The 26,375-nt window shown below is 47.8% G+C and overlaps 1 protein-coding gene across 4 annotated transcripts in view; it reads right to left on the reverse strand.

The window, feature by feature from the left end:
• LOC140429554 (terminal uridylyltransferase 7-like) overlaps positions 1-26,375 on the reverse strand; it is a 145,866-nt gene that overhangs the window by 61,409 nt on the left and 58,082 nt on the right. For all 4 annotated transcript variants that reach the window (XR_011949121.1, XR_011949120.1, XM_072516712.1 and 1 more), the window contains exons 7-9: positions 26,112-26,163; positions 15,778-15,847; positions 13,110-13,236 (exon numbers count right to left, since the gene is read on the reverse strand). Coding sequence is in view for 2 of the 4 variants with exons in the window: in XM_072516712.1 (XP_072372813.1) it covers positions 13,110-13,236; positions 15,778-15,847; positions 26,112-26,163 (249 nt within the window). In the remaining 2 variants the exon portion in view is untranslated. The remainder of the gene's footprint in view (positions 1-13,109; positions 13,237-15,777; positions 15,848-26,111; positions 26,164-26,375) is intronic.

Consider the following 26,375-nt stretch of genomic DNA (forward strand, 5'->3'; position numbering starts at 1 on the left):
TGGATTAGGTCCGGTTGTTGTTTAAGGCGCCAGCAGCCTGTGTAAGGACGAACCGGGTGAGTTTTGAGTATTTTAGGCTGCATCGTGGGTCAAGGTAGGGATGCCCACTCTCCCCATCCCTCTTTGCATTGGCGATGGAGCCACTGGGGAGGGGGGGGGGGGGGGGGGGGTGGTGGAGCATAGGGTCTCGCTATATGCGGACAACCTGTTGCTCTACATACCGGACCCATTGGAAAGTATTAGAGGAGTCGTGGACATTTTGGTGGAATTCGGCTGGTTCTTCGGGGCTAAGTTAACATGGGGAAGAGTGAGGTCTTTCCGATCCAGACGAGGGGGAATGAGAGGAGGTTGGGCGAGTTGCCGTTTAAGATAGTGGGGCGAGTAGGTATCTGGGCATCCAGGTGGCACGGGAATGGGAGCAATTACATAAATTGAATTGGCCCGGTTGGTGGAGCAAATGAAGGGTATTTTAAGAGATGTGTTGCGCTCCCATTGTCATTGGCAGGGCAGGTGCAGTCCGTGAAGATGTCGGTACTCCCGAGGTTTCTATTTGTGTTCCAGAACCTTACGATTTTTATTTCAAATGCCTTCTTTAGGATCTCGGGGTTTGTGTTGGTGGGAAAAAGCCCCTGGGTGAAGTAGGTGCTGCTGGAGCGGGAACGTGGGAGGTGCGGGTTGGCCATGCCAAACTTAATGAACTATTACTGGGCAGCAAATATAGCCATGGTCAGGAAGTGGACAGTGGGGGTGGGGTGGGTATGGAGTGGATGGAGGCAGCCTCGTGTAAGGGCACTGTCTTGGGAGCACTGTTGATGGTGTCCCTGCTGTTCTCGCCGGCCAGGTATTCCACAAGTCCTACAGTGGTGGCAGCCTTGAAGGTGTGGGGACAGTGGCGGCAGCACCTGAGGCTGTAAGGGGTCTCAGTTTGGGCTCAGATTTGTGGGACTCACAGGTTGTTCCGGGGGGGGGGGGGGCTGGAAGCGGGGTTTCGGGGGTGGTTGTGGGTGGGGATCGAGCGGTTTGGAGACCTGTTCGTGTGGGGCAGCTTTAGAGCTTAGAGGGCTTGGTAGAGGAGTATGTGCGGTCCAGCGGGAATGGGTTCCGGTACTTACAGATTCGAGTTATGTGACCTGCCACCCCCGGGGTAGCAGGACAAATTGGTGTCGAAATTAGGAGTTGGTAAGGGCAGGGTGTCGGAGATTAACAAAGAATTAATTGTCTGGCAGGGCACCTCAATAGGACAAGTTAAGTGAAAGTGAGAGGAAGAGCTGGGGAGGGTGCTGGAGACTGGGTTATAGGAGGAGGCTCTGAGAAGGGTGAATGCATCCTCTTTGTGCGCCAGGCTTAGCCTCATTCAATTTAATGTAGTCCACAGGGCACATATGACGGTGGCCAGAATGATCAGGTTTTTTGAGGGGGTGGAGGATAGGTGTGGGTGGGGGGGGTCTGTGAACCATGTCCACATGTTTTGGGCCTGTCCGAAGCTGGAGGCTTTTTGGCAGGGGCTCGCTGCCGTGATGTCTGAGGGGGAAGGAGGTCCCGAGTCCACAAGTGTTGGAAGACCTGGGATCCAGAGGGTGAGAGAGGCCCATGTTTTGGCCTTTGCCTCTCTGGTAGCCCAGAGACGAATTCTGTTGGGGTGGAGGGACTCGGGGTCGCCGTATCCGGGGGGGGGGGGGGGGGGGGGGGGGGGGGGGGATGTGAGTCATGATTGCGGTTTTGGGTGTCTCGGGGAAGGATACCAATTAAGGGATAGCATTGAGTGAATGCTCAGAAGTCATAGAATTTACAGTGCAGAAGAAGGCCATTCAGCCCATCGAATCTGCACCGGCCCTTGGAAAGAGCACCCTACTTAAGCCCACGCCTCCACCCTATCTCCATAACCCAGTAACTCCAGCTAACCATTTGGACACTAAGGGGCAATTTAGCATGGCCAATCCACCTAACCCACACATTTTTGGACTGCTGTAAAAAAAACTGTTTGAAGCTGAGCCAGCCAAAGCCTTGGTGTTGAGATAGTGGTAGATCTTCACTGGGGCTTTTGTGTTTCTAAGGATATTTACTGGTGGTGGATCATTTTCCATTTTATTCCGTGTGCTAAAAAGAACACTGACAGATTTCTTATGGACGTGTTCAATAAATAAATTATAGAAGGGTCATATGGACTTGAAATATCGTGTTTCTCTCTCCACAGATGCTGCCTGACCTGTTGAATTTATTCAGCATTTCTGTTTTATTTGGAATCTACCAAGCCACGTTTCACTCTGGGAATCTGAATTGTCCAGTATTATCACCAGGATTGTAACACCATCTACTCAACCAAAACCTCTTATTCATTAGGTCCCCTTTTGACGTTTTCTGTTTCAAGGTGATCAGCCCCAACGTTTCCGCACAACTGAACTCTCAGTGTAATACCTAGCAAGCTTCTTCTAAGGCGCTCACATTTTTCCTTAAGTGTTTAGCCCAGAATTGACCACAATATTCCAGCTGATGCCAAACCAATGATTTAGTACATTTTTAGCAAGATCTCTTTGGTTTTTTAATTTTATGCCTCTACCTAGAAATCCGAGCAAAACCATATGCTTTTTTAACTACTTTAACCAATGTTTCTAGTCACCATTAAGGATTTGTGCATATCGACACCAAGGTCTCTCAGCTCATGACACTTTTGAAAACATGCTATCTGTAGTATACTGCCTTGACATATTAGTCCTTCCAAAGTATATTACTTTGGAAGGACTAATTCCAAAGTAAATATACACTTATCAACATTGAACTTCATCTGCTATGCTTCAACCCATTTAGCCATCCTGTCTATTTCACCCTGAAGTCTACAACTATCCTTGTCACGATCTACTTTTTGATATAATTTGCAAACTCTATAATGCTGCTCCTTACACCCAAGTTTGGGTCATTTATAAAATTTAAGAGTAATGGATCTTGGGACTTCCGGGTGCGGCGATGACCAGCTGAGTCGCACGTTTCGGCAGCTCCCGGTGAAACGGACTTTTGGGCTCTTGATAGGAGCCCCAACGGCAATTTTGACGGCTAAAAACACTGTGCGGTAAACCAGAAGGGAATCCCCCCTGGATACGGATGAAAAAAGGAGGAGAAAGTGGCCGGATTGCAGTGGATCCTTTAGAACAGCGGCAAGGAAGGCAAGCAAAAACCAAGATGGCATCGGAAGGTGGCAGTTTAACATGGGGCCCTGAACAACAAGAGTTCTTGAAATGCTGTGTGGAAGAGCTCAAAAAGGAAATGAAGAAAGAGCTGTTGGCCCCGATACTACAGGCGATCGAAGGGCTAAAGGAGGAACAACAGACCCAGGAGCGGGAGCTTCGGGTCGTGAAGGCAAAGGCAGCCGAGAATGAGGACGACATACAGGGCCTGGTGGTGAAGACGGAGATGCATGAGGCACACCATAAACGATGTGTGGAAAGGCTGGAGGCGCTGGAGAACAACGCAAGGAGGAACAACCCGAGGATTCTTGGTCTTCCTGAAGGTGCGGAGGGAGCGGACGTCGGGGCATATGTGAGCACGATGCTGCACTCGTTAATGGGAGCGGAGGCCCCGGCGGGTCCGTTGGAGGTGGGGGGAGCATACCGAGTGATGGCGCGAGGACCGAGAGCAGGAGAAATTCCCAGAGCCATAGTGGTGAGATTCCTCCGTTTTAAGGATAGAGAAATGGTCCTTAGATGGGCAAAGAAAACTCGGAGCAGTAAATGGGAGAACGCGGTGATCCGCGTTTATCAAGACTGGAGTGCGGAGGTGGCGAGAAGGAGGGCGAGCTTTAATCGGGCCAAGGCGGTGCTTCATAAAAAGAAGATAAAATTTGGAATGCTGCAACCGGCAAGACTGTGGGTCACATATCGAGGGAGGCACCACTACTTTGAGACGGCGGATGAAGCGTGGACTTTTATTGTGGAAGAAAAACTGGAATGAGCGGGTTATTAAAAAGAACATTTGAACAAAGTGGTGGGGCGAATGTGGGGGGCGAAGAGGGGGGTTAAAAAGGGGGGAAAGAGGAGTTTTATGTACTAATCCTGCGATGTGGTAACTTTTCTCTCTTCCACAGGTGGTGATGGGGGGAGGAGGGGAGGTGGAGGAGATGGGGCGTTGGCCATTGGGGGCGGGGCCAAGGGAGAAGCGCGGGCTTGGTTCCCGCGCTATGATAATCATGGCGGGAATAGAGAAGCAGGAAGGAGGGGGCGTCGCACGGTGCGAGCTGAGGTCACGGGGGGAAGCCGAGGTCGGCCAGAGTTTGCTGACTTCTGGGAGCAACATGGGGGGAGTAATTACGCTAGCGGGGGATCTAGCGGGGGGGGGGGGGGGAATTACTGGGTTGCTGCTGCTGGGGAGAGGGGGGAGCTGGTATGGGAGGGGATGGGCGGGGGGGGCACCGCCTGGGGGAGAGACAGCTGCGTGGGAACCGGGTGAGGAGCTGGAAAAAGGGGATGGCTAATCGACAGGGGGGGGGGGGGGGGGGGTAGGAAGCCCCCCAACCCGGCTGATCACGTGGAACGTGAGAGGGCTGAACGGGCCGATAAAGAGGGCACGGGTACTCGCACACCTTAAGAAACTTAGGGCAGATGTGGTTATGTTACAGGAAACGCACCTGAAACTGATAGACCAGGTTAGGCTACGCAAAGGATGGGTGGGGCAGGTGTTCCATTCGGGGCTAGATGCGAAAAACAGGGGGGTGGCTATATTAGTGGGGAAGCGGGTAATGTTCGAGGCAAAGACTATAGTGGCGGATAACGGGGGCAGATACGTGATGGTGAGTGGCAAACTACAGGGGGAGACGGTGGTTTTGGTAAACGTATATGCCCCGAACTGGGATGATGCCAATTTTATGAGGCGGATGCTAGGACGCATTCCGGACCTAGAGATGGGAAAGCTGATAATGGGGGGAGATTTTAATACGGTGTTGGAACCAGGGCTGGATAGGTCGAAGTCCAGGACTGGAAGGAGGCCGGCAGCAGCCAAGGTACTTAAAGATTTTATGGAGCAGATGGGAGGTGGAGATTTAGCAGACCTAGGAGTAAGGAGTTCTCGTATTTCTCCTATGTCCATAAAGCCTACTCGCGAATAGACTTTTTTGTGCTGGGATGGGCGTTGATCCCGAAGGTGAGGGGAATGGAGTATACGGCTATAGCCATTTCGGATCACGCTCCACACTGGGTAGACTTGGAGATAGGGGAGGAAACAGGAGGGCGCCCACCCTGGAGAATGGACATGGGACTAATGGCAGATGAGGGGGTGTGTCTAAGGGTGAGGGGGTGCATTGAAAAGTACTTGGAACTCAATGATAATGGGGAGGTCCAGGTGGGAGTGGTCTGGGAGGCGCTGAAGGCGGTGGTTAGGGGGGAGCTGATATCAATAAGGGCACATAAAGGGAAGCAGGAGAGTAAGGAACGGGAGCGGTTGCTGCAAGAACTTTTGAGGGTGGACAGACAATATGCGGAAGCACCGGAGGAGGGACTGTACAGGGAAAGGCAAAGGCTACATGTAGAATTTGACTTGCTGACTACGGGCACTGCAGAGGCACAATGGAGGAAGGCACAGGGTGTACAGTACGAATATGGGGAGAAGGCGAGCAGGTTGCTGGCACACCAATTGAGGAAAAGGGGAGCAGCGAGGGAAATAGGGGGAGTGAGGGATGAGGAAGGAGAGATGGAGCGGGGAGCGGAGAGAGTGAATGGAGTGTTCAAGACATTTTATAAAAAATTATATGAAGCTCAACCCCCGGATGGGAGGGAGAGAATGATGGGCTTCTTGGATCGGCTGGAATTTCCCAAGGTGAAAGAGCAGGAAAGGGTGGGACTGGGAGCACAGATCGAGGTAGAAGAAGTGGTGAAAGGAATTAGGAGCATGCAGGCGGGAAAGGCCCCGGGACCGGATGGATTCCCAGTCGAATTCTATAGAATATATGTGGACTTGCTCGCCCCGGTATTGACGAGGACCTTTAATGAGGCAAAGGAAAGGGGACAACTGCCCCCGACTATGTCTGAAGCAACGATATCGCTTCTCTTAAATAAGGAAAAGGACCCGCTACAATGCGGGTCCTATAGACCTATTTCCCTCCTAAATGTAGATGCCAAGATCCTGGCCAAGGTAATGGCAATGAGAATAGAGGAATGTGTCCCGGGGGTGGTCCACGAGGACCAAACTGGGTTTGTGAAGGGGAGACAGCTGAACACGAATATACGGAGGCTGTTAGGGGTAATGATGATGGCCCCACCAGAGGGGGAAACGGAGATAGTAGTGGCGATGGATGCCGAGAAAGCATTTGATAGAGTGGAGTGGGATTATTTGTGGGAGGTGTTGAGGAGATTTGGTTTTGGAGAGGGGTATGATAGATGGGTGCAGCTGTTGTATAGGGCCCCGATGGCGAGCGTGGTCACGAATGGACGGGGATCTGCATATTTTCGGCTCCATAGAGGGACAAGACAGGGATGCCCTCTGTCCCCATTATTGTTTGCACTGGCGATTGAGCCCCTGGCGATAGCGTTGAGGGGTTCCAAGAAGTGGAGGGGAGTACTTAGAGGAGGAGAAGAACACCGGGTATCTTTGTATGCGGACGATTTGCTACTATACGTGGCAGACCCGGCGGAGGGGATGCCAGAAATAATGCAGATACTTGGGGAGTTTGGGGATTTTTCAGGGTATAAATTGAACATGGGGAAAAGTGAGTTGTTTGTGGTGCATCCAGGGAAGCAGAGTAGAGATATAGAGGACCTACCGTTGAGGAAGGTAACAAGGGACTTTCGTTACCTGGGGATCCAGATAGCCAAGAATTGGGGCACATTGCATCGGTTAAATTTAACGCGGTTGGTGGAACAAATGGAGGAGGATTTCAAGAGATGGGATATGGTATCCCTGTCACTGGCAGGGAGGGTGCAGGCGGTTAAGATGGTGGTCCTCCCGAGATTCCTCTTTGTGTTTCAGTGCCTCCCGGTGGTGATCACGAAGGCTTTATTTTAAAAGGATTGAAAAGAGCATCATGGGTTTTGTGTGGGCCGGGAAGACCCCGAGAGTGAGTAAGGGATTCTTACAGCGTAGCAGGGATAGGGGGGGGCTGGCACTACCGAGCCTAAGTGAGTATTATTGGGCCGCTAATATTTCAATGGTAAGTAAGTGGATGGGAGAGGAGGAGGGAGCGGCGTGGAAGAGATTAGAGAGGGCGTCCTGTCGGGGGACTAGCCTACAGGCTATGGTGACAGCCCCACTGCCATTCTCACCGAGGAACTACACCACAAGCCCGGTGGTGGTGGCTACACTGAAGATTTGGGGACAGTGGAGACGGCATAGGGGAAAGACTGGAGCCTTGGGGGGGTCCCCGATAAGAAACAACCATAGGTTTGCCCCGGGGGGAATGGACGGGGGATATGGAATGTGGCAAAGAGCAGGAATAACGCAACTGAAAGATCTGTTTGTGGATGGGAAGTTCGCGAGTCTGGGAGCGCTGACCGAGAAATATGGGTTGCCCCAAGGGAATGCATTCAGGTATATGCAACTGAGGGCTTTTGCGAGGCAACAGGTGAGGGAATTCCCGCAGCTCCCGACACAAGAGGTGCAGGACAGAGTGATCTCAAAGACATGGGTGGGGGATGGTAAGGTGTCAGATATATATAGGGAAATGAGGGACGAAGGGGAGACTATGGTAGATGAACTAAAAGGGAAATGGGAAGAAGAGCTGGGGGAGGAGATCGAGGAGGGGCTGTGGGCAGATGCCCTAAGCAGGGTAAACTCGTCGTCCTCGTGTGCCAGGCTAAGCCTGATTCAGTTTAAGGTATTACACAGGGCGCATATGACTGGAGCACGGCTCAGTAAATTTTTTGGGGTGGAGGATAGGTGTGCGAGGTGCTCGAGAAGCCCAGCGAATCATACCCATATGTTTTGGTCATGCCCGGCACTACAGGGGTTTTGGATGGGGGTGACAAAGGTGCTTTCAAAAGTAGTGGGGGTCCGGGTCGAACCAAGCTGGGGGTTGGCTATATTTGGGGTTGCACAAGAGCCGGGAGTGCAGGAGGCGAGAGAGGCCGATGTTTTGGCCTTTGCGTCCCTAGTAGCCCGGCGCAGGATATTGTTAATGTGGAAAGAAGCCAAGCCCCCGGGGGTGGAGACCTGGATAAATGACATGGCAGGGTTTATAAAGCTAGAGCGGATTAAGTTCGTTCTAAGGGGGTCGGCTCAAGGATTCACCAGGCGGTGGCAACCGTTCGTCGAATACCTCGCAGAAAGATAGATGGAATGGAAAAAAGAAGGCAGCAGCAGCCCAGGATCGGGGGGGGGGGGGGGGGGGGGGGGGAGGAGGAACCAGAAGGACTCTCAGGGTTGTTAATATATACTGTATAATATGTATAGGTCGTTGCGACAGATAATTATATATTGGACTGTTAAATTATATTTTTGGAGAGTGTTACTTGTGATAAGGCAGTTGCCAATTAGGGTTAGTTTTCATTTTTGTTATTTATTATTTATTCATTTTTTGTTTATAAAATAGGTCATTGTTATTTGTGTTGTTATAATATTGTGTAAAGGATGCACAATGTACTGTGTTGGTTGACCAAAAATTTTCAATAAAATATTTATTAAAAAAAAGAGTAATGGATCTTAAACTGAGCCCTGTAAATCACATTCCGGTCTTAAAAAGGCCACAATCTGTTCCTTGTCTTCAGGGAATTCCATATCCATATTGCCAAAATAGATATTCTTAGATGAAATATGCTGCCTTGTGTGGCAAAATTATTTATGTGGAGAAAAGGTAAGGAAAAGGTGAATAACTTTCTCAATAGCTCTTCTAATATTGTGTGAAAATCTCTGGAAAATTAACATCTCAATTAAATAAGTAGCTTATCTTCAGAAAAACATACATTATGTGGGATATTTACAAATGAAAATGCCCGAGCTCCACATACCATTCTCTATTATGAGTCAGAAGGTAATAGTATTGGGTAAATGCTTGTGTCCGATAAACCATTAAAAATGTATTTGTTAACACCTGAAATGAGCTTACAGTTAGAGCAGTGAAGGCAAAACCCCTAGAATAATTCAAGAAATAGTGGGATCTAATAAAGTACAATGTTTGGTAGTACAGAACTTGAATATTACTGAAAAGAGAGATGAGTGGCCAAAGCTTTTCATCTTGCACTCATCAGGAAAAAGGCAAGAATGTCACATTTCAAAGATCACAACAATATATACATGAGAAATGGATGCTGAGTGGTTGCCAAGTTGACTGAAGTATTCGTTCACGGGGAGTGAGGCCACTTGTTCGGCCAGAATGTATTGCTCATCCCCAATTGCTCGAGGTGGTAGTGAGTTGCCTCTTGAATCACTGCAGTCCATATGGTGTAGGTACACCCACAGTGCTGTTAGGAAGGGAGTTACAGGATTTTGACCCAGTAACAGTGAAGGAACAATAATATAGTTCTAAATCAGGATAATGTGAGGGTTGGAAGGGAGTTTGCAAGTGGCGGTTTTCCTTCAGTGCTTGCTGAGCAATCCGGAGCATGTTAATGATCACACTAACAACCAATCAATCAAGCTTGTAACGTTCTTACTTGTTCGAAGCAACATCCAATTCAGGAACCCATTCACTACAAACAAAAGGAATATGTTAACGCCTTATGCCCTTCCTGAATTACTCAGGAGCTTGGGTAATCTATGGCTTTCTCATGACAACACTTCAGCCAATCAGTCGACTTGTCAACCAATTAGTATCCTTCTCTCCCTTTGTGTAAATTGTTGTTATTGTTTAAAATTCAACATTAATGTGTTTGCCCTGATGAAAAGCTTCAGCTACAAGGCTCTTTTCAACAAATATTCAAGGTACCATAGTGGTTGAACAATAGATTAAAAATAGATGGATAAACTAATCAGGTTTCTTTATCTTAAGATCTAGTGAGAAACATTGTATCCATTAAAAGCTCGTCATCAAGAAATATATTCTATGCCTCGGCTAATAAAAGTAAGTATTCTATATGCTTTTTTAACCACCTTATCTACCTGTCCTGATGCCTTCAGGGATCTTTGCAGATACACCCCAAGGTCCCTGTGGTCCTCTATATTTCCTAGCGTCCGTCGATCATTGTGTATTCCTTTGCCTTGTTAAGTCTTCCCAAAATGGCGAATGGAGTTTTGTCCTTCATTGCTAGAGGGATGGAGTTTAAGACTAGGGAGGTTATGCTGCAACTGTATAAGGTGTTAGTGAGGCCACACCTGGAGTATTGTGTTCAGTTTTGGTCTCCTTACCTGAGAAAGGATGTACTGGCACTGGAGGCTGTGCAGAGGAGATTCACGAGGTTAATTCAGAGTTGAGGGGGTTGGATTACAAGGAGAGGTTGAGTAGACCATGACTATACTCGTTGGAATTTAGAAGGATGCAGGGGGATATTATAGAAACATATAAAATTATGAAGGGAATAAGTAGGATAGATGCGGGAAGGTTGTTTCCACTAGCAAGTGAAAGGAGAACTAGGGGGCATAGCCTCAAAATAAGTGGAAGTAGATTTAGGACTGAGCTCAGGAGGAACTTCTTCACCCAAAGGGTTGTGAATCTATGGAATTCCCTGCCCAGTGAAGCAGTTGAGGCTCCTTCATTGAATGTTTTCAAGATAAAGATAGAACGTTTTTTGAAGAATAAAGGGTTATGGTGTTCGGGCAGGAAAGTGGAGCTAAGTCCACAAAAGATCAGACATGATCTCATTGAATGGTGGAGTAGGCTCGAAAGGCTAGATGGCCTACTCCTGCTCCTAGTTCTTATGTTCTTAAAATGCCTCATTTCACACTTTAAAAAAATTAATTTAGAGTACCCAATTATCTTTCTTTCCCAATTAAGGAGCAATTTAGTGTGGCCAATTCACCTACCTTGCACATCTTTTTGGATTATGGGGGTGAGACCCACGCAGACACGAGGAGAATGTGCAACCTCCACATGGACAGTGACCCGGGGCCGGGATCGAACTTGGCTACTCGGTGCCATGAGACAGCAGTGCTAACCACTGGGTCACTGTGCCTCCTACCGCTTCATTTTACACTTAACAGGCTTAAATTCCAATTAGTGAATAGGAGTGTGAATGATTTGATGGGATAAACATGGTAGAAAATATTACGGTGCTTAAGCATCCTTGAAGGTGGATCACTGGCCAGGCCTAGATTAAATGTACCCATGGCTGCCAAAAGAAGCAAGGGAAGTAGCAGAACTCTGACCATCATTTGCTAATCCTCTCCAGAGACTGGTATGGAGTCGGAGGACTCCTAACATTGTACTGGATAACCTAAGTGATTCGTCCAGTCAGTCTAACCTTGGTGGTGGGACAATTATTGGAAAAGATTCTGACAGACAGTATAATTTGTCAATTAGAGAAGCATGGATCAATGAAGGACAGTAAGAATGGACGTGTTAAGGGAAGGATGTGCCCTATGATACCTAAAAATAAAGCTAAGTTGCTTGAATTTTTTGAAGTGGTAACAAGGAATGTTAACAATGAGAGTCAGGGAGCAGATTGATGTAGTCAACAAATCCACCCCTATTAAGTACAGAGGTTGGTGGTGATGGTGCAGTGCAAAAGGGTAGTGAAATTTTCTAATAGTAAATATACACACCAGATTTTTCTTAGTTATATATGAAAAAAGGCAACCTGAAGCACCTGAGAGAAATAATTCTCATTCTTCTTGCTGTATGGATATGCTTAAATTTGCTGTAAAGGTGCTATGGAATTGACCTTGGAACAAGTTACAATTCTTAGAAAATGCTGTGTGCAAAACAGATTTTTCTAAAGAATTGCTACAGTTGTTTTCTCAAAGAATCTTTGATACAGACAATAACTCAAGACTCTCAGGCAGTTGCATGGCCACCTGTGAGATGGTTGAATTTGAAAGACACAGGCAAGTGCACCAGACGACCTGTGGTTAGGCAATTATGTGCAACAGCAATATGTAAGGCAAATCACATACCCCTGAAACTAACCAAGGGGCATAGAAGGATCAGACACTAGGACAGCTTTTGTACAGCCAAAGGATAAAAGGGGGGCAAGAACCCTCTTTGGCATAGCAACATCGGAACGAGACCATCAAGGATTCTGGAAACGTCCGAGTCAGACCAGATCAAATCGGCATGCAGTCAACCTAGACTGACTACCTGATTCCTTCAGAAGGTAACAATATGTTTTTAAAAATTGCTTGTCAGTCAAGTTGTCAGCTTTTTGTTAATAAAGCGGTAGTGGTTGCAGTAAAATTCTGTCAGTTATAATTCTCAATCTCTTAGATGTTACACTGTCAACATCAAACTTCATGTTATTATCTTTTCCACAAAATTAATGGACAAGAACCATCTTCCTCTAGTTGCAGCAGAAGTGTAACCTATACCCTACAACAGGAAGTACCTTTAGTTTTTAACTCTCTCATTCTACAAACCTGTACTCAGGAATTTTCTTCATAAACCTCTTTGCCATGTAACTTCTTTCATTTTCAAAGTCACTTCAAAATTAACTGCACCTTCTTCTCTAGTATTTTCCTTCCTTCTGTTCACGTCCAAGTAAAGTACATGGGATGTTTCATTGCATGAAAGGTACTAAATAAAAATAAGATGTTGTTCTGAACAATGGACAGCACTCAATCAATTTTTTTAAAATTTAAAGTACCCAATTTGTTTTTTTGCCAATTAAGAGGCAATTTAGCGTGGCAAATCTACCTACCCTGCACATCGTTGGGTTGCAAGACCCACGCAGACACTGGGAGAATGTACAAACTCCACACGGACAGTGACTTGGGGCCGGGACTGAACCACTGCGCTACCATGTCACCCTATCAATTTTACCATAAGCTTGCTCCAAACGTGTTTAGGATTTAGAGGCAATGATGCAATCATTTCCCATTCAGGAAGGGGAAGAAAAGTTAAAATCTGCCGGTGCCTAAAAATTCTCATCCTGAGGCAAACCAAGCAAAAATAAAGTCAAAAGCAAATTAAATACAACTAAACAAAAAGGAAAAGCATTTATTTAAATTTAAAATGTGAAGAAACAGTGCAGCATAAAATAATCTAAAGTAAAACGTATTAACTTTAGTTACCAAACCACTTTTTAAAACAATTATGAATTTCTTACCTTTCCCCAAGATCTAAAGGCAACAACCAGCGGAATTAGACAAGGTTCCAACTTCGCCAAGGCAGCTAAGTGACATGTTGTGAGCCATGCATTTTCATTGCCTGCACTCACTTTACATAAAAGGCCACTGAAGGGAATAGAGGGAAAATTAAATATAAAATAATCGTACAATAATTACAACAAAAGAGGCCATTCAAATCTGTCATGTTTGTGCCAGCTCTCTACAAGAACAATTTAGCTAGTCCCATTCCCCCACCATTTGCCCTGCAAATGTTTTCTTGTCGGCTCTTTCGTCAATTCCCTTTTGAAAGTCCTTGGTGTATCGGCTTCCATCACACTCAGGTAATGCATTCCAGGTCCTAATGACTCGCAAAATAAATGTTTTCACATTAACGATGGTTCCTTTGCCAATCATCATGATTCAGTGTCCTCTGGTTCTCAGCCCTTCCACCAATGGGAACAGTCACTCTATCCACGCTGTCTGGACCCCTCAAAGTTTGATCACTTGGTCAAATCTCCTTTTGACCATCTCTTCTCTAAGGCGAGCAACCCCAACGTCTCCAATCCATGGACGTAATGGAGTCCCTCATTCCTGGAAACATTCTCAAGAATCTTTTCTGCACCCTCACTAATGCCTTCACATCGTTCCTAAGGTGTGGTGACCAGAATTGGATACAATGCTTATTCTAGTTGAGACTGAATAAAAGTTTTATCAAGGTGCATCATAAGTTCCTTCCTTTTTCACTTTTATGCCTCCATTTACAAAATAAGGGCTTACAGTCAATTTATTCTAACTATATCTGCACAGAATATATGTTATAGTCTAAATAATTCTCACACCCAAGAGCAAGGGTGGAATCATGCATATTTCAAGATGACCTTGGTTTGCATGGTTTTATTGCCACTCTTCGATTTAGATGGGAATCTGTATGATAGGTCATTCAAATAATAAGGCACATAACCATAAATCACATAGCAGTCTGTCCATTATACCAAGCATGCTATGCTTGAAGTGCTCAGGGGTGTGTGGTTGGTCTTGTAATGCCTGTGATTGTCAGCTGTGTATGGGGTAAAAACATGGGTGCAAGAGTCATGATTATTTTGTAATACCTTTGATGGACAGGAGCTTCAATTTGAGCACCCAGTGAGTTTAAGGCAGTCAGAGGCCCTTGAATTACACAGGCCAATTTTATTTGCTCAGAGCAAGACAAGTATCTTTTCTGTGTGGGCATTGAGGAGAACAGTAAAGGTTATAATTACTATAAATATACGGTATGCACTGAATTCTATTGATTTACCTCTTTAACAATATTATCGAAGTTTGTTGGATTTTAGCCCGAGTCTTGGTTCGGAAAATGTATATTCTTCTGAATACCAATGGTAAGGTCACATGGTGCCACATGCAATACTGTAGCAAGTCAGAGCACAGTGACAAGAATTCTCTGTTTGACCTCTGAGTGTCACTGCAGTTAGCAATGGGCACAGAGGCATACTCTCATTCATAAGATCCACTTATAAGCATGGGCAGTAAAGCTGAATCTAAGGAGAATATCTACATTTTCACCAAAGATTTACCAACTTTATATTTGCATTTTCGGTACAACTAATGAAAAACAGGCAATTTTCTACATTCTTACTGTGTCTATAGCTATCACAACATTGCAAAACAACTTATTGATTCAGGGACTTACTTTTTAAAAATAAATTTAGAGTGCCCAATTCATTTTTTCCCAGTTACGGGACAATTTAGCGTGGCCAATCCACCTACCCTGCACATCTTTTGGGTTGTGGGGGCAAAACCCACGCAAACACGGGGGAGAATGTGCAAACTCCACATGGACAGTGACCCAGAGCTGGGATCGAACCTGGGACCTCGGCGCCATGAGGTAGCAATGCTAGCCACTGCATCACCGTGCTGCCCTCAGGGACTTACTTTTAAGGTATCAAAAGCTTACATAGTTTAATATTGGCTAATTTGCAAAACTGAAAAAGTCCACAATCGGTGTTTCTAATATGCTGAATCTACGGTCAGTTAAATTGCTTTTGAAAAAACAAACATCTTTTGAAACATGGGGGGGAAAAAGTCATCAGCACAACAAGCCTGATAAAATTTGTATGAATACAGAAAATGACTGAATTATCAAAAGACCATAACTAAAAATGGATCCAAGAATCATCCGTGCAAAGGCTTTTTGCAAAAAGATCATAGGTGGGAAGTAATCAACATGAGAATGTAGTAAGAAAAAGGTCTTCCGCCCACGCTGCCCCCCCCCCACCCCACTTTTTATAAAATATATATTATTTACAAATATAGAACTAAAGCGTTTATTGATTAAGTAGGGAAAATCTTAAAACACCTGGTTTTACTCATTTCATCACTAGCTGTTCACAGTTTCTGCTGTGAAATTAAGAAAACAGAGTCGGGAAGAAAGCCTTATAAATGGGATTGGTAGGGTTCAACAGCAGGCCATCCTCCCAGCTTTTTAATCAGGAATGGCAAAGTCTGCAAGCCTCCAGAGGACACAGAAAGTGAAAAAGATCATCTTTATCCACATTATTAAATTAGGTTCATTTGTGCTCAGTTAGTGTTTTACAAATGGCTCAGTTCCCATTACACATTATAGTACAGTAATTACATTCAGATTAAGAAAAGTAAGGCCCGACAAACCTTTGCGTGTCTCTGCACAGTACGACAGGCACTCTGGCATGGAACTCCGCCTCAACATCAATGAAAGAAACTGAATAAATTTGGGAAGAGCAAAAAAATCTATTTAACAATTCTTCTACAGAGGGCTCAAGGCCAACAGAGTACTTCGCTAAGATGCTGGCGGAGTTGATGGGGGAGGGCGAGAACCTCTCCCGGTACAAGCTGGACCGAGCTCATCGGTCGTTAAGGCCGAAGCCCAAAGTAAATGAACCACCCAAGAGCAATAATTATCTGCTTCCATATATACCGCATGAATGAGAAGGTGTTAAGCTGGGCGAAGCAGAAGCGGAAGATGCAGTGGGATGGTGCTGGAGTTCGGATTTACCAGGACTTGATGGTGGAGTTGGCAAAGAGACGAGCGGCTGAGGCATTCAAGGCAGAAGGCTTGGGACAGACGTGAGGAGCAGAGCTGGAAGAGAGACTGCGGACTGTGATTGGGGAACTGGAAAAATGTATAAATGCTATAACTTTCTTTTCATTGATGTGTTTTGTAATTTACTTCACTTCACATTGTTATAGAGTTCAAGTTATTGTTTGGGTTGATTGGCATTCTGTGTTGCGACGGTTATGTTATTTTAGTGATTTGTATGGCTTGGATTGTTGGTTTATTTTCTCTGGGACTGGGTGGAAGGGGCAGTATACCTTGGCCGAGGGGGGTGGGGGGGTGGGGGGGGGTGGACCCCGCTAGCTAACTAAAGTCGGCGAGTGAATGGAGGTGAGGTGAGAGGAGAACTACGGACGCAGGAGCCTGGTTGGCAGGTTTCGATGGGCCTATAGGGCGAGCAAGGGGGGGGGGGAAGGGATCGATACAGGGAGACGTTTTTTTCGAGAGGAAGTGCAGGGGGGGATTCTGAAGGGGAGGGGGAAGGGGTTCGATGTTAATAATGGAAAGTGGCGGGTCAGGCTCATGGGGCAGGGCCCGGTGGTATGATGATGGTGGATAAGAAGGGTGGGGGGGGGGAAAGAGAGACCCTCAGGTCGGATAGTCACGTGGAACGTGAGGGGGTTAGGAGGTCCAGTCAAGAGGTCAAGGGTGCTTGTGCATCTTAAAAGTTTGAAAGCTAATGTAGCAATGCTGCAGGAGACTCACTTGAGGGTGAAGGACCAGGTGAGACTTAAAAAGGGCTGGGTTAGTCAGGTGTTCCACTCTGGATTTGACGGAAGGGCTTGAGGGGTAGCGGTAATGGTCAGCAAAAGAGTACGCTTCCAGATGGAGAAGGTGGTGGCAGGTCAGGGGGGGTTGGTATGTGACAGGGGCGCTGGAGGGGAGGTTAGTGGCACAAGTAAGTGTATGCGGTCCCAAATGGGACGATGTGGAATTTGCGAAGAAGGTATTTGGGGCCATCCTCGACTTGGACACACACAAACTGATAGCGGGGGGGGGGGGGGGGGGGGGGGGACGGGACGACTGGAACTTGGTGCAGGAGACACGGTTGGACAGGTCATGGGCGCGCTCGCTGGTCCCATCACGGCGGGGGGCGAAGCTGTTGGCTGGGCTAATGGTGGAAATGGGAGGGGTGGACCCTTGGAGGTTCCTGCACCCGAGGGAGCGGGAGTACTAGTTTTTTTTCGGCAGTCCATAAGGTATACTCGCGGATCGACTTTATTTTGCGGTGGGGAAGGCTTTGCTGACAGGTGTTAAGGTGTAGGAGTACTCGGCAATTGCAGTGTCAGATCATGCTCAGCATTGGGTGGATATGTTAATGGAGAAGGGGGTAGCGCAGAGGCCGGGGTGGAAATTAGATGTGGGACTGTTGGAGGACCGAGTGTTCTGTGACAAAATTGTAACAGTAATTGAGGAATATGTAGGTTTCAACTGTACGGGTGAGGTGTCGGAGGTAGTATCTGGGAGGCTCTAAAGGCGGTGGTGAGGGGGGAGGTGATCTCGTTTATGGCCAGGGTGGACAAAGAGGAGAGGTAGAAGCGGCAGAGGGTAATAGATGAGATGCTGGAGGTAGATAGCAGTTATGCAGAAGATGGGGACCCAGCGAAGTTGGAAAAGAGGAAGGAATCACAGGCGAGCTTTGACCGACTATCTACCAGGAAGGTGGTGCGCCAACTGAGGCGAGCAAGGGGTGCAGTTTACGAGCTTGGAGAGAAGGCGAGTATGTTACTTGATGGCAGTATGTTAGCGGGTCAGCTTCGGAGGGAGGTGGATGCAAGGGAAATTGTTCAGGTGAGGGACAGGGCAGGGAAGTTGGTGGTGGCTCCGGATCTGATTAACAAGGTCATGGAGGAATTCCATGAGAGGTTGTGCAGGTCGGGCAGAGCCACCTGGGGGAGACTGTGAGATGCAGGAATTTCTAGATGGGCTGGAGTACCCGAGGTTAGGGGAGGGGGACAGGGCTACATTAGAAGGAACGATAGTGGAGCAGGAGATAAAAGATGCGATCGGGGAAGGTGGCAGGGTCGGATGGGTTTCCGATGGAATATTACAAAAAAATTCAAGGATAAGCTGGCAGCCTTGATGGTGGGGAAGTTTGAAGAGGCGATAGGGAAGGGGGTGTTGCCACAAACTTTGGGGCGGGCATCGCTTTCCCGATTGCTTAAAAAAGATAAGGATCCGACAGAGTGTGGGTCGTATAGGCCCATATCACTTTTAAATGTGGACGCAAAAGTATTGGCAAAGGTACTGGCAGGTAGGCTGGAGGAGTGCCTCCCGAAGGTGATGGGTGAAGATCAGACGGGTTTGTGAGAGGGAGGCAGCTCTTTTCAAACGTTAGAAGGGTATGGAACGGACTTCCGGTTGCGGCGATGCCCAGCTAAGCCGCACGTTTCGGCGGCTCCAGCTCCAACGGACCTTCGGGCTCTTTTAAGAGCCCCAACGGGAAATTTTTGGGCGACGCAACCCGGTGTGGGGTGAGTGAATAGGGAGTCCCCCCCCACCCCCCAACGAAAGAGGAAAATATCGGCGGTGGCAGCGCGAGGAATCGTCGACGAAAGGGACAGAAAGGGAGAAGACACAAGATGGCGGCGGAGAAAGCCCAGGCGACATGGGGGCCCGAGCAAGAAGAATTTCTGAGACGGTGTGTGGAGCTACTAAAGAGGGAGGTGCTGACCCCGATGCTACAGGCAACTGAGGGGCTCAAGGAGGCACAAAGGACCCAGGAGACAGAGCTCCGCGTGGTGGAGCAGAAGGTGACGGATAATGAGGACGAGATCCTGGGCCTGGCGGTCAAAACACAGACGCACGAGGCACTCCATAAAAAGTGCATTGAAAGGATTGAGGCCCTAGAAAACAGAGCGCGAAGGAAGACCCTTCGGATACTGGGTCTCCCTGAGGGAGTGGAAGGAGCGGACTGTGGAGCTTATGTAAGTACGATGCTAAGCTCATTGATGGGAGCTGAGGCCCCTACGGGCCCCTTGGAGGTGGAGTGGGCACATCGGATCCCGGCGAGAAGACCAAAAGCGGGAGAACCACCCAGGGCGACAATCGAGCGATTTCACCGCCTTAAAGATAGAGAAGAGGTCCTGAGATGGGCTAAAAAGGTGCGGAGTAGCAGATGGGAAAATGCAGTGGTACGGGTGTACCAGGATTGGAGTGCGGAGGTGGCGAGAAGGAGGGCGAGTTTTAACCGAGCCAAGGAGGTGTTACACAAAAAGGTTAAGTTCGGGATGCTGCAGCCGGCACGACTATGGGTCACGTACCAGGAGAGACACCATTATTTCGATACGGCGGAAGAAGCATGGACCTTTATTAAAGAGGAGAAATTGGATCGGAACTGAGGGACTGATACTGTAGGGAATGTTATTGTTATCGTTGATGTAAAAAGAAAAGTAAATTGGGTGGGGGGAGACACTAGGAAATGTGGGCGCCGGTGAGGGGGGAAAGAAGGGACATAGGCGGAGAATGAGGAATGGGAGGGGGAGAGGAAAGGGAGCTGCGCCACAAGAAGCGGGTCAGATAAAGGGATGTTCCCGCGCCAGAAAGATTATGGCGGGAAGACAGGCGCAAGGCTGATGGGAGTTCCCCACACGGGGGGGTCAAGGAGTAAGCAGGAGTCAGTTGAAGTCAGCTGACTTGCGGAAGTAATATGGGGGGAGCAATCACGCTAGAAAGGGATCTAGCGGGGGGGGGGGCACAACTGGGTTGCTGCTGCGGAAATCAAAAAGGAAATGGCTAAAGAGTGGGTGGACGGGGATGGAATGCAACGCCTGGGGAGCGAGTGGGAGCGCGGAGGCGGGATATGGGACTGGCCTAGAGAAGGTGATGGCTAGTCGACACGGGAGGGGGCAGGTAGCCCCCTAGTGAGGCTGATCACGTAGAACGTGAGAGGCCTGAACGGACCGATTAAAAGGGCCCGAGTGCTCGCGCACTTGAAAGGACTAAGGGCAGACGTGGCTATGCTCCAAGAGACGCACCTGAAGGTGGCGGTCCAAGTTAGGTTAAGGAAAGGATGGGTGGGACAGGTGTTCCACTCAGGACTAGATGCAAAGAATAGAGGGGTGGCCATATTGGTGGGGAAACGGGTAGCATTTGAAGCAAAGAACATCGTAGCAGATAGCGGAGGTAGATATGTAATGGTGAATGGCAGGCTGGAGGGAATGGAGGTCGTGTTGGTTAATGTATATGCCCCGAATTGGGACGATGCGGGATTTATGAGACGGATGTTGGGTCGTATACCGGACCTGGAGGTAGGAAACTTGATATTGGGAGGGGACTTCAATACCGTGCTGGACCCAGGGCTAGATAGATCCAGATCAAAGACGGGAAGAAGGCCGGCAGCGGCCAAGGTGCTCAAGGGGTTTATGGACCAAATGGGGGGAGTGGATCCATGGCGATTTCTTAGACCGAGGGCCAGGGAGTTCTCCTTCTTCTCCCATGTCCATAAAGTGTACTCCCGGATAGATTTTTTTGTTCTGGGAAGGTCGTTGATCTCAAGGGTGGAAGAAGCCGAGTATTCAGCCATAGCGGTTTCGGACCATGCCCCACACTGGGTGGACCTGGAACTAGGAGAGGAAAGGGAGCAGAGAGCACTCTGGCGATTAGATGTGGGATTGATGGCGGACGAGGGAGTGTGTGGAAGAGTGCGGGGGTGTATTGAGAGATACCTGGAGGTCAATGACGACGGGGAGGTCCGTGTGGGAGTGGTATGGGAAGCACTAAAAGCGGTGGTCAGAGGAGAGCTGATCTCCATTGGGGCCCACAAAGGGAAAACAGAGGCCAAGGAAAGGGAAAGATTACTGGGGGAGATTTTAAGGGTGGACAGGGAATTTGCAGAGACCCGGAGGAGGGACTGTACAGGGAGAGGAGACAACTCCAGATGGAGTTTGACCTCCTGACCACCAGAAAGGCGGAGGTGCTGTGGAGGAAGGCACAGGGGAGGAGGTATGAATATGGGGAAAAGGCTAGTCGCCTGCTGGCTCATCAGTTGCGAAAGAGGTCAGCAGCAAGGGAGATAGGGGGAATTAGAGACGAAAAGGGAGCCACGGTGCGAAGAGCAGGGAAGATAAATGAGGTGTTCAAGACCTTTTATGAGGGACTGTATAGGTCCCAACCCCCTGAGGGAGAGGAGGGGATGCGGCAGTTCCTGGATCAATTGAGGTTTCCGAGGGTGGAGGAGCAGGAGGTGGAAGGCCTGGGGGCACCGATTGGGGTGGACGAGGTTATTAAGGGGCTGGGGAACATGCAAGCAGGGAAGGCTCCGGGACCAGACGGGTTCCCGGTGGAATTTTATAGAAAATACGTGGACTTGCTGGCCCCGTTGTTGGTGAGGACGTTCAATGAGGCCAGGGAAGGAGGGACTTTACCCCCGACAATGTCGGAGGCGACGATATCGCTAATTCTGAAGAGGGATAAAGATCCGTTGCAGTGCGGGTCCTATAGACCTATTTCATTATTGAATGTGGACGCCAAATTGCTGGCAAAGGTACTGGCATCGAGGATAGAGGACTGTGTCCCGGGGGTGGTGCACGAAGACCAGACAGGGTTCGTAAAGGGGAGACAACTGAATGTCAACGTGCGACGACTATTAGGGGTGATAATGATGCCCCCAGTGGAGGGGGAGGCAGAGATAGTGGCGGCAATGGATGCAGAGAAGGCATTTGATAGGGTGGAGTGGGAGTATTTATGGGAGGTGTTAAGGAGGTTTGGGTTCGGGAACGGGTTTATTAGCTGGGTCAAACTTCTTTATGGGTCGCCAACGGCAAGTGTAGTCACGGGTCGGCAAAGATCGGAGTATTTCCGATTATATAGGGGAACAAGACAGGGATGCCCGCTATCTCCACTGTTGTTCGCGTTGGCAATTGAACCTCTGGCCATGGCGTTGAGAGACTCCAGGAAATGGAGAGGGGTGATTAGAGGGGGAGAAGAACACCGAGTCTCGCTATACGCGGATGACCTACTGTTGTATGTGTCGGACCCAGCGGGGGGATGATAGAGGTTATGCAGATGTTGAGGGAGTTCGGAGATTTCTCGATATAGGCTTAACATGGGGAAGAGTGAATTATTTGTGATACACCCAGGGGACCAGAGTAGAGAGATAGAAGGCCTGCCTCTAAGGAAAGTGGAAAGAAACTTCCGATACCTGGGGATTCAGATCGCTAGGAGCTGGGGAACCTTACACAGACTTAATCTGACACGATTGGTAGAACAAATGGAGGAGGACTTCAAGAGGTGGGACATGCAGCCTCTGTCGTTGGCGGGCAGAGTGCAGGCAATTAAGATGATGGTCCTCCCGAGGTTCTTATTTGTATTTCAATGTCTCCCTATACTAATCACTAAGACCTTCTTTAAAAAAATAGACAGGAGCATCACGAGCTTCGTGTGGGCAGGGAAAGTCCCGAGGGTAAGGAGGGGGTTCCTGCAACGTAGCAGGGACAGAGGAGGATTGGCGCTACTGAATTTGGGCGACTATTATTGGGCCGCTAATGTGGCGATGATTCGTAAATGGATGATGGAGGGAGAGGGAGCGGCGTGGAAAAGACTGGAGAGAAAGTCCTGTAAAGGGACGAGCTTAGAGGCGCTGGTGACGGCGCCGCTACCACTCTCGCCAAAAAAGTTTACCACGAACCCGGTGGTGGCGGCAACATTGAATATCTGGGGACAATGGAGGCGACAGAGAGGTGTGCGGGGAGCCCTGGTGGGGTCCCCAATCAGGAACAACCATAGGTTTGCCCCAGGAAGAATGGATGGAGGATTTCAGAGCTGGCACCAGTTGGGAATTAGGAGGGTGGGAGATTTATTTATAGAGGGGACGTTTGCGAGCTTGGGAGCATTGGAGGAAAAGTATAAGTTGCCCCGGGGAAACTTCCTTAGATATATGCAGGTGAGGGCGTTCACAAGACAACAGGTGAGGGAATTTCCGCTGCTCCCGGCACAGGGGATTCAGGACAGAGTGCTTTCGGGGGGGTGGGTCGGAGAGGGCAAGGTGTCAGAAATATACCGAGAGATGAGGGAGGAGGGGGAGGAGTTGGTGGGCGAATTAAAAGGAAAGTGGGAAGAAGAGCTAGGGGAGGAGATAGAGGAGGGTATGTGGGCTGATGCCCTAAGCAGGGTAAATTCCTCTTCCTCGTGCGCCAGGCTTAGCCTGATTCAATTCAAGGTGCTACATAGAGCACAGATAACGGGAGAAAGACTGAGCAGGTTCTTTGGAGTGGAGGACAAGTGTGGGAGGTGCGGCGGAAGCCCAGCAAACCACGCACATATGTTTTGGTCGTGCCCGGCACTGAAGGGGTATTGGAAGGGAGTGACGGGAGTGATTTCCAAGGTGGTGAAGGCCCGGGTCAAACCAGGCTGGGGGCTAGCTCTATTTGGAGTAGCGGATGAGCCGGGAGTGCAGGAGGCGAAAGAGGCCGACGTTGTGGCCTTTGCGTCTCTAGTAGCCCGGCGTAGGATTCTACTCATGTGGAAGGAGGCGAAACCCCCCCGGACTGGAGGCCTGGGTAAACGATATGGCGGGGTTCATAAAACTGGAGCAGATAAAGTTTGCCCTGAGAGGATCGGCTCAAGGCGGTGGCAGCCATTCCTCGACTACCATGGGGAACGTTAGAGGGAAGACAGATGACCAGCAGCAGCAACCCAGGGGGAGGGGTGGAAGTTTTAGTTTATGTTAAATGATTAGATTACCATGTTGATTAGCCATTTGTTTATTGTTAAACTTTCTTTACTGTTATGTTTGATCTGTAAAGGGAAAAAATTTTGATCGAAAAAATTTTCAATAAAATATATTTTTAAAAAAAAGAAGGGTATGGAACGTGGTTATGGCACCGGCAGAGTGGAAGGAAACAGAGGTGGCTGTGGCATTGGTCGTCGAGAAGACGTTTGACGGAGTAGAATGGGGGTACTTGATTGCAGTTCTGGAGCAGTCTGGGATTGGACCAAGATTTGTGAACTGGGTAAAGCTACTGTATAAGGAGCTGAGGGCGAGTGTCCGCACAAATAAGATCAGCTCGAGATACTTTTCTCTCCACCTTGGGACTAGGCAGGGATGTCCTATGGCCCCCTGCTGTTTGCACTTGCAATTGAGCCATTGGCCATCGCATTAAGAAGTTTGGGGTTGTGGAAAGGGATAGTGCGGGGGGGGGGGGGGGGGGGGGATAGAGTGTAGGGTGTCCTTACATGCCGATGACTTGTTTTATATGTGTCAGAACAGAGTGTATCAATAGGGGAAATATTGGAGCTGCTTCGGGTGTTTGGGTCTTACTTGGGGTACAAATTAAATCGAGACAAGAGTGAGTAATTTGTGGTGTCTCGGCCGGGAGTGGGGGCAGGAGTGGGGGGCTGCCATTCCGTAGGGCAGGGACTCACTTTAGATATCTGGGGGTGCAGATTGCCCGGGAGTAGAGGAGGGGATTCCGTAGGTACAACATTTCAAATCACGTTCATATGTTTTGGTCCTATCCAAAGCTGGAGGATTACTGGAAGGAGGTTTTTAGGGTAATCTCTAAAGTGGTGCATGTGAAACTGGACCCAAGCTCTCGGGAGGCCATATTCGGGGTGTCGGACCAGCTGGGGTTGGAAACAGGTGCGGAGGCAGATGTTGTAGCCTTCGCTTCGTTGATCGCCCAAAGGCGGATCCTGATAGGTTGGAGAGCAACCTCCCACCCTATGCCCTGGTGTGGCGGGGGGAACTTTTGGAATTCTTGACTCTTGAGAAGGTTGTTTGAACTGAGGGGAAGGATGGATTGGTTCTACAATTCATGGGTGTTATTAATTATGTACTTTCAAGAACTGGATAACGTTAAACATTAGTTGGGGGGGGGGGGGGGGAAAGAGAGAGAGAGACTGTCTGTGTTGATGGTGACTATGGGTGATTCCTGATTCCTTTTTGTCATTTGTTTATGTTAACATGTTTGGAGGTTTGGTGGGAGGATGGGATCGTTGTTATTGATATTATATTCATTACTGCTTATTGTTTATTGTTGGTGGGTGCAAATTTGGAAGAAAATGTGTAAAAGGAGGAGAATAAAAATATTTTTCAAAGAAACAAAACAATTCTTCTGACTGTTAAACTGTTCTTTCTGCTCATTATTGGTGATTTAATATTTATAAACTAAGCTAGTCGTAAACTAAGCCGAACTGGGGACTATGTCGACATTCAAAATGTAGATCCTTCAAAGGGCCATTTGCTCAGGCCCAGTTACAAATCCTCGAGGTAGAATTTGATAAACAATTAAAAGGCACACAATATTAGTCACTGTATAAACTTGGTGACTCAGTTTTGGTGGGCAACAGTCTTCTGGAAAATTATGACGAAGAACCCCTATTCTGATTTACTGGAGCTCTAATGATTAATTTTAGTTTTTGTAAATTAGCTCCTGGGATAGGGCCTAGGGTCTTCTAGTTTTGACCTATTGGAAAATGACAAAATATTACAAAATGTGGCCAACTTTTAATTTGCTGATAGCATTTGGTTCAAAATATTGCATATGTCTATACAGTCCATATGTTAATTTGGGGCTGGTTTAGCACAGTGGGCTGAACAGCTGGCTTGCAATGCAGAACAATGCCAGCAGTGCGGGTTCAATTCCCCTACCAGCCTCCCCGAACAGGCGAATGTGGCGACTAGGGGCTTTTTTGACAATAACATCATTGAAGCCTACTTGTGACAATAAACGATTATTATTATTAATTTGTAAAGTGTGCCATGGGTGAGATACATTTCTATAGTTCTCATGTCTGTTTTTAACTCCAGTCAGAAGCTGGACATATACAATTCAAAATATGTGCACAACTTGTATTACATAATCAATAAATCTATATATCACTCTACAATATGTACTGGTTTCTAAAAACAGGGCAAGATGAATGTAATGCTTGAAAAATAGGTTTGCTTAACATTTCAAATACTTACTATTGTTCTCGAGGCTTTCCTGAACCAGCAATAGCACATCTGGTTGATTCATCTGAAAAAGAAACAAAACAGATAGGTCTACTTATTTAAAAAATAAATTCTTCACTTAATACTTTCACATAAAACTTGTTTCCTCCTTTCCCCCATCTCAAAAATATCAAAATATCACTTGTATGATAGGGTACTAATAGAATATTAATTGTTAAATTCTAACTTCCCATATAAGAAACTAACTTCATTAGAAACTAACTCAACTTTATTAGA

The sequence above is a fragment of the Scyliorhinus torazame genome, chromosome 9, assembly GCF_047496885.1.
Source record: "Scyliorhinus torazame isolate Kashiwa2021f chromosome 9, sScyTor2.1, whole genome shotgun sequence".
Lineage (NCBI taxonomy): Eukaryota > Metazoa > Chordata > Chondrichthyes > Carcharhiniformes > Scyliorhinidae > Scyliorhinus > Scyliorhinus torazame.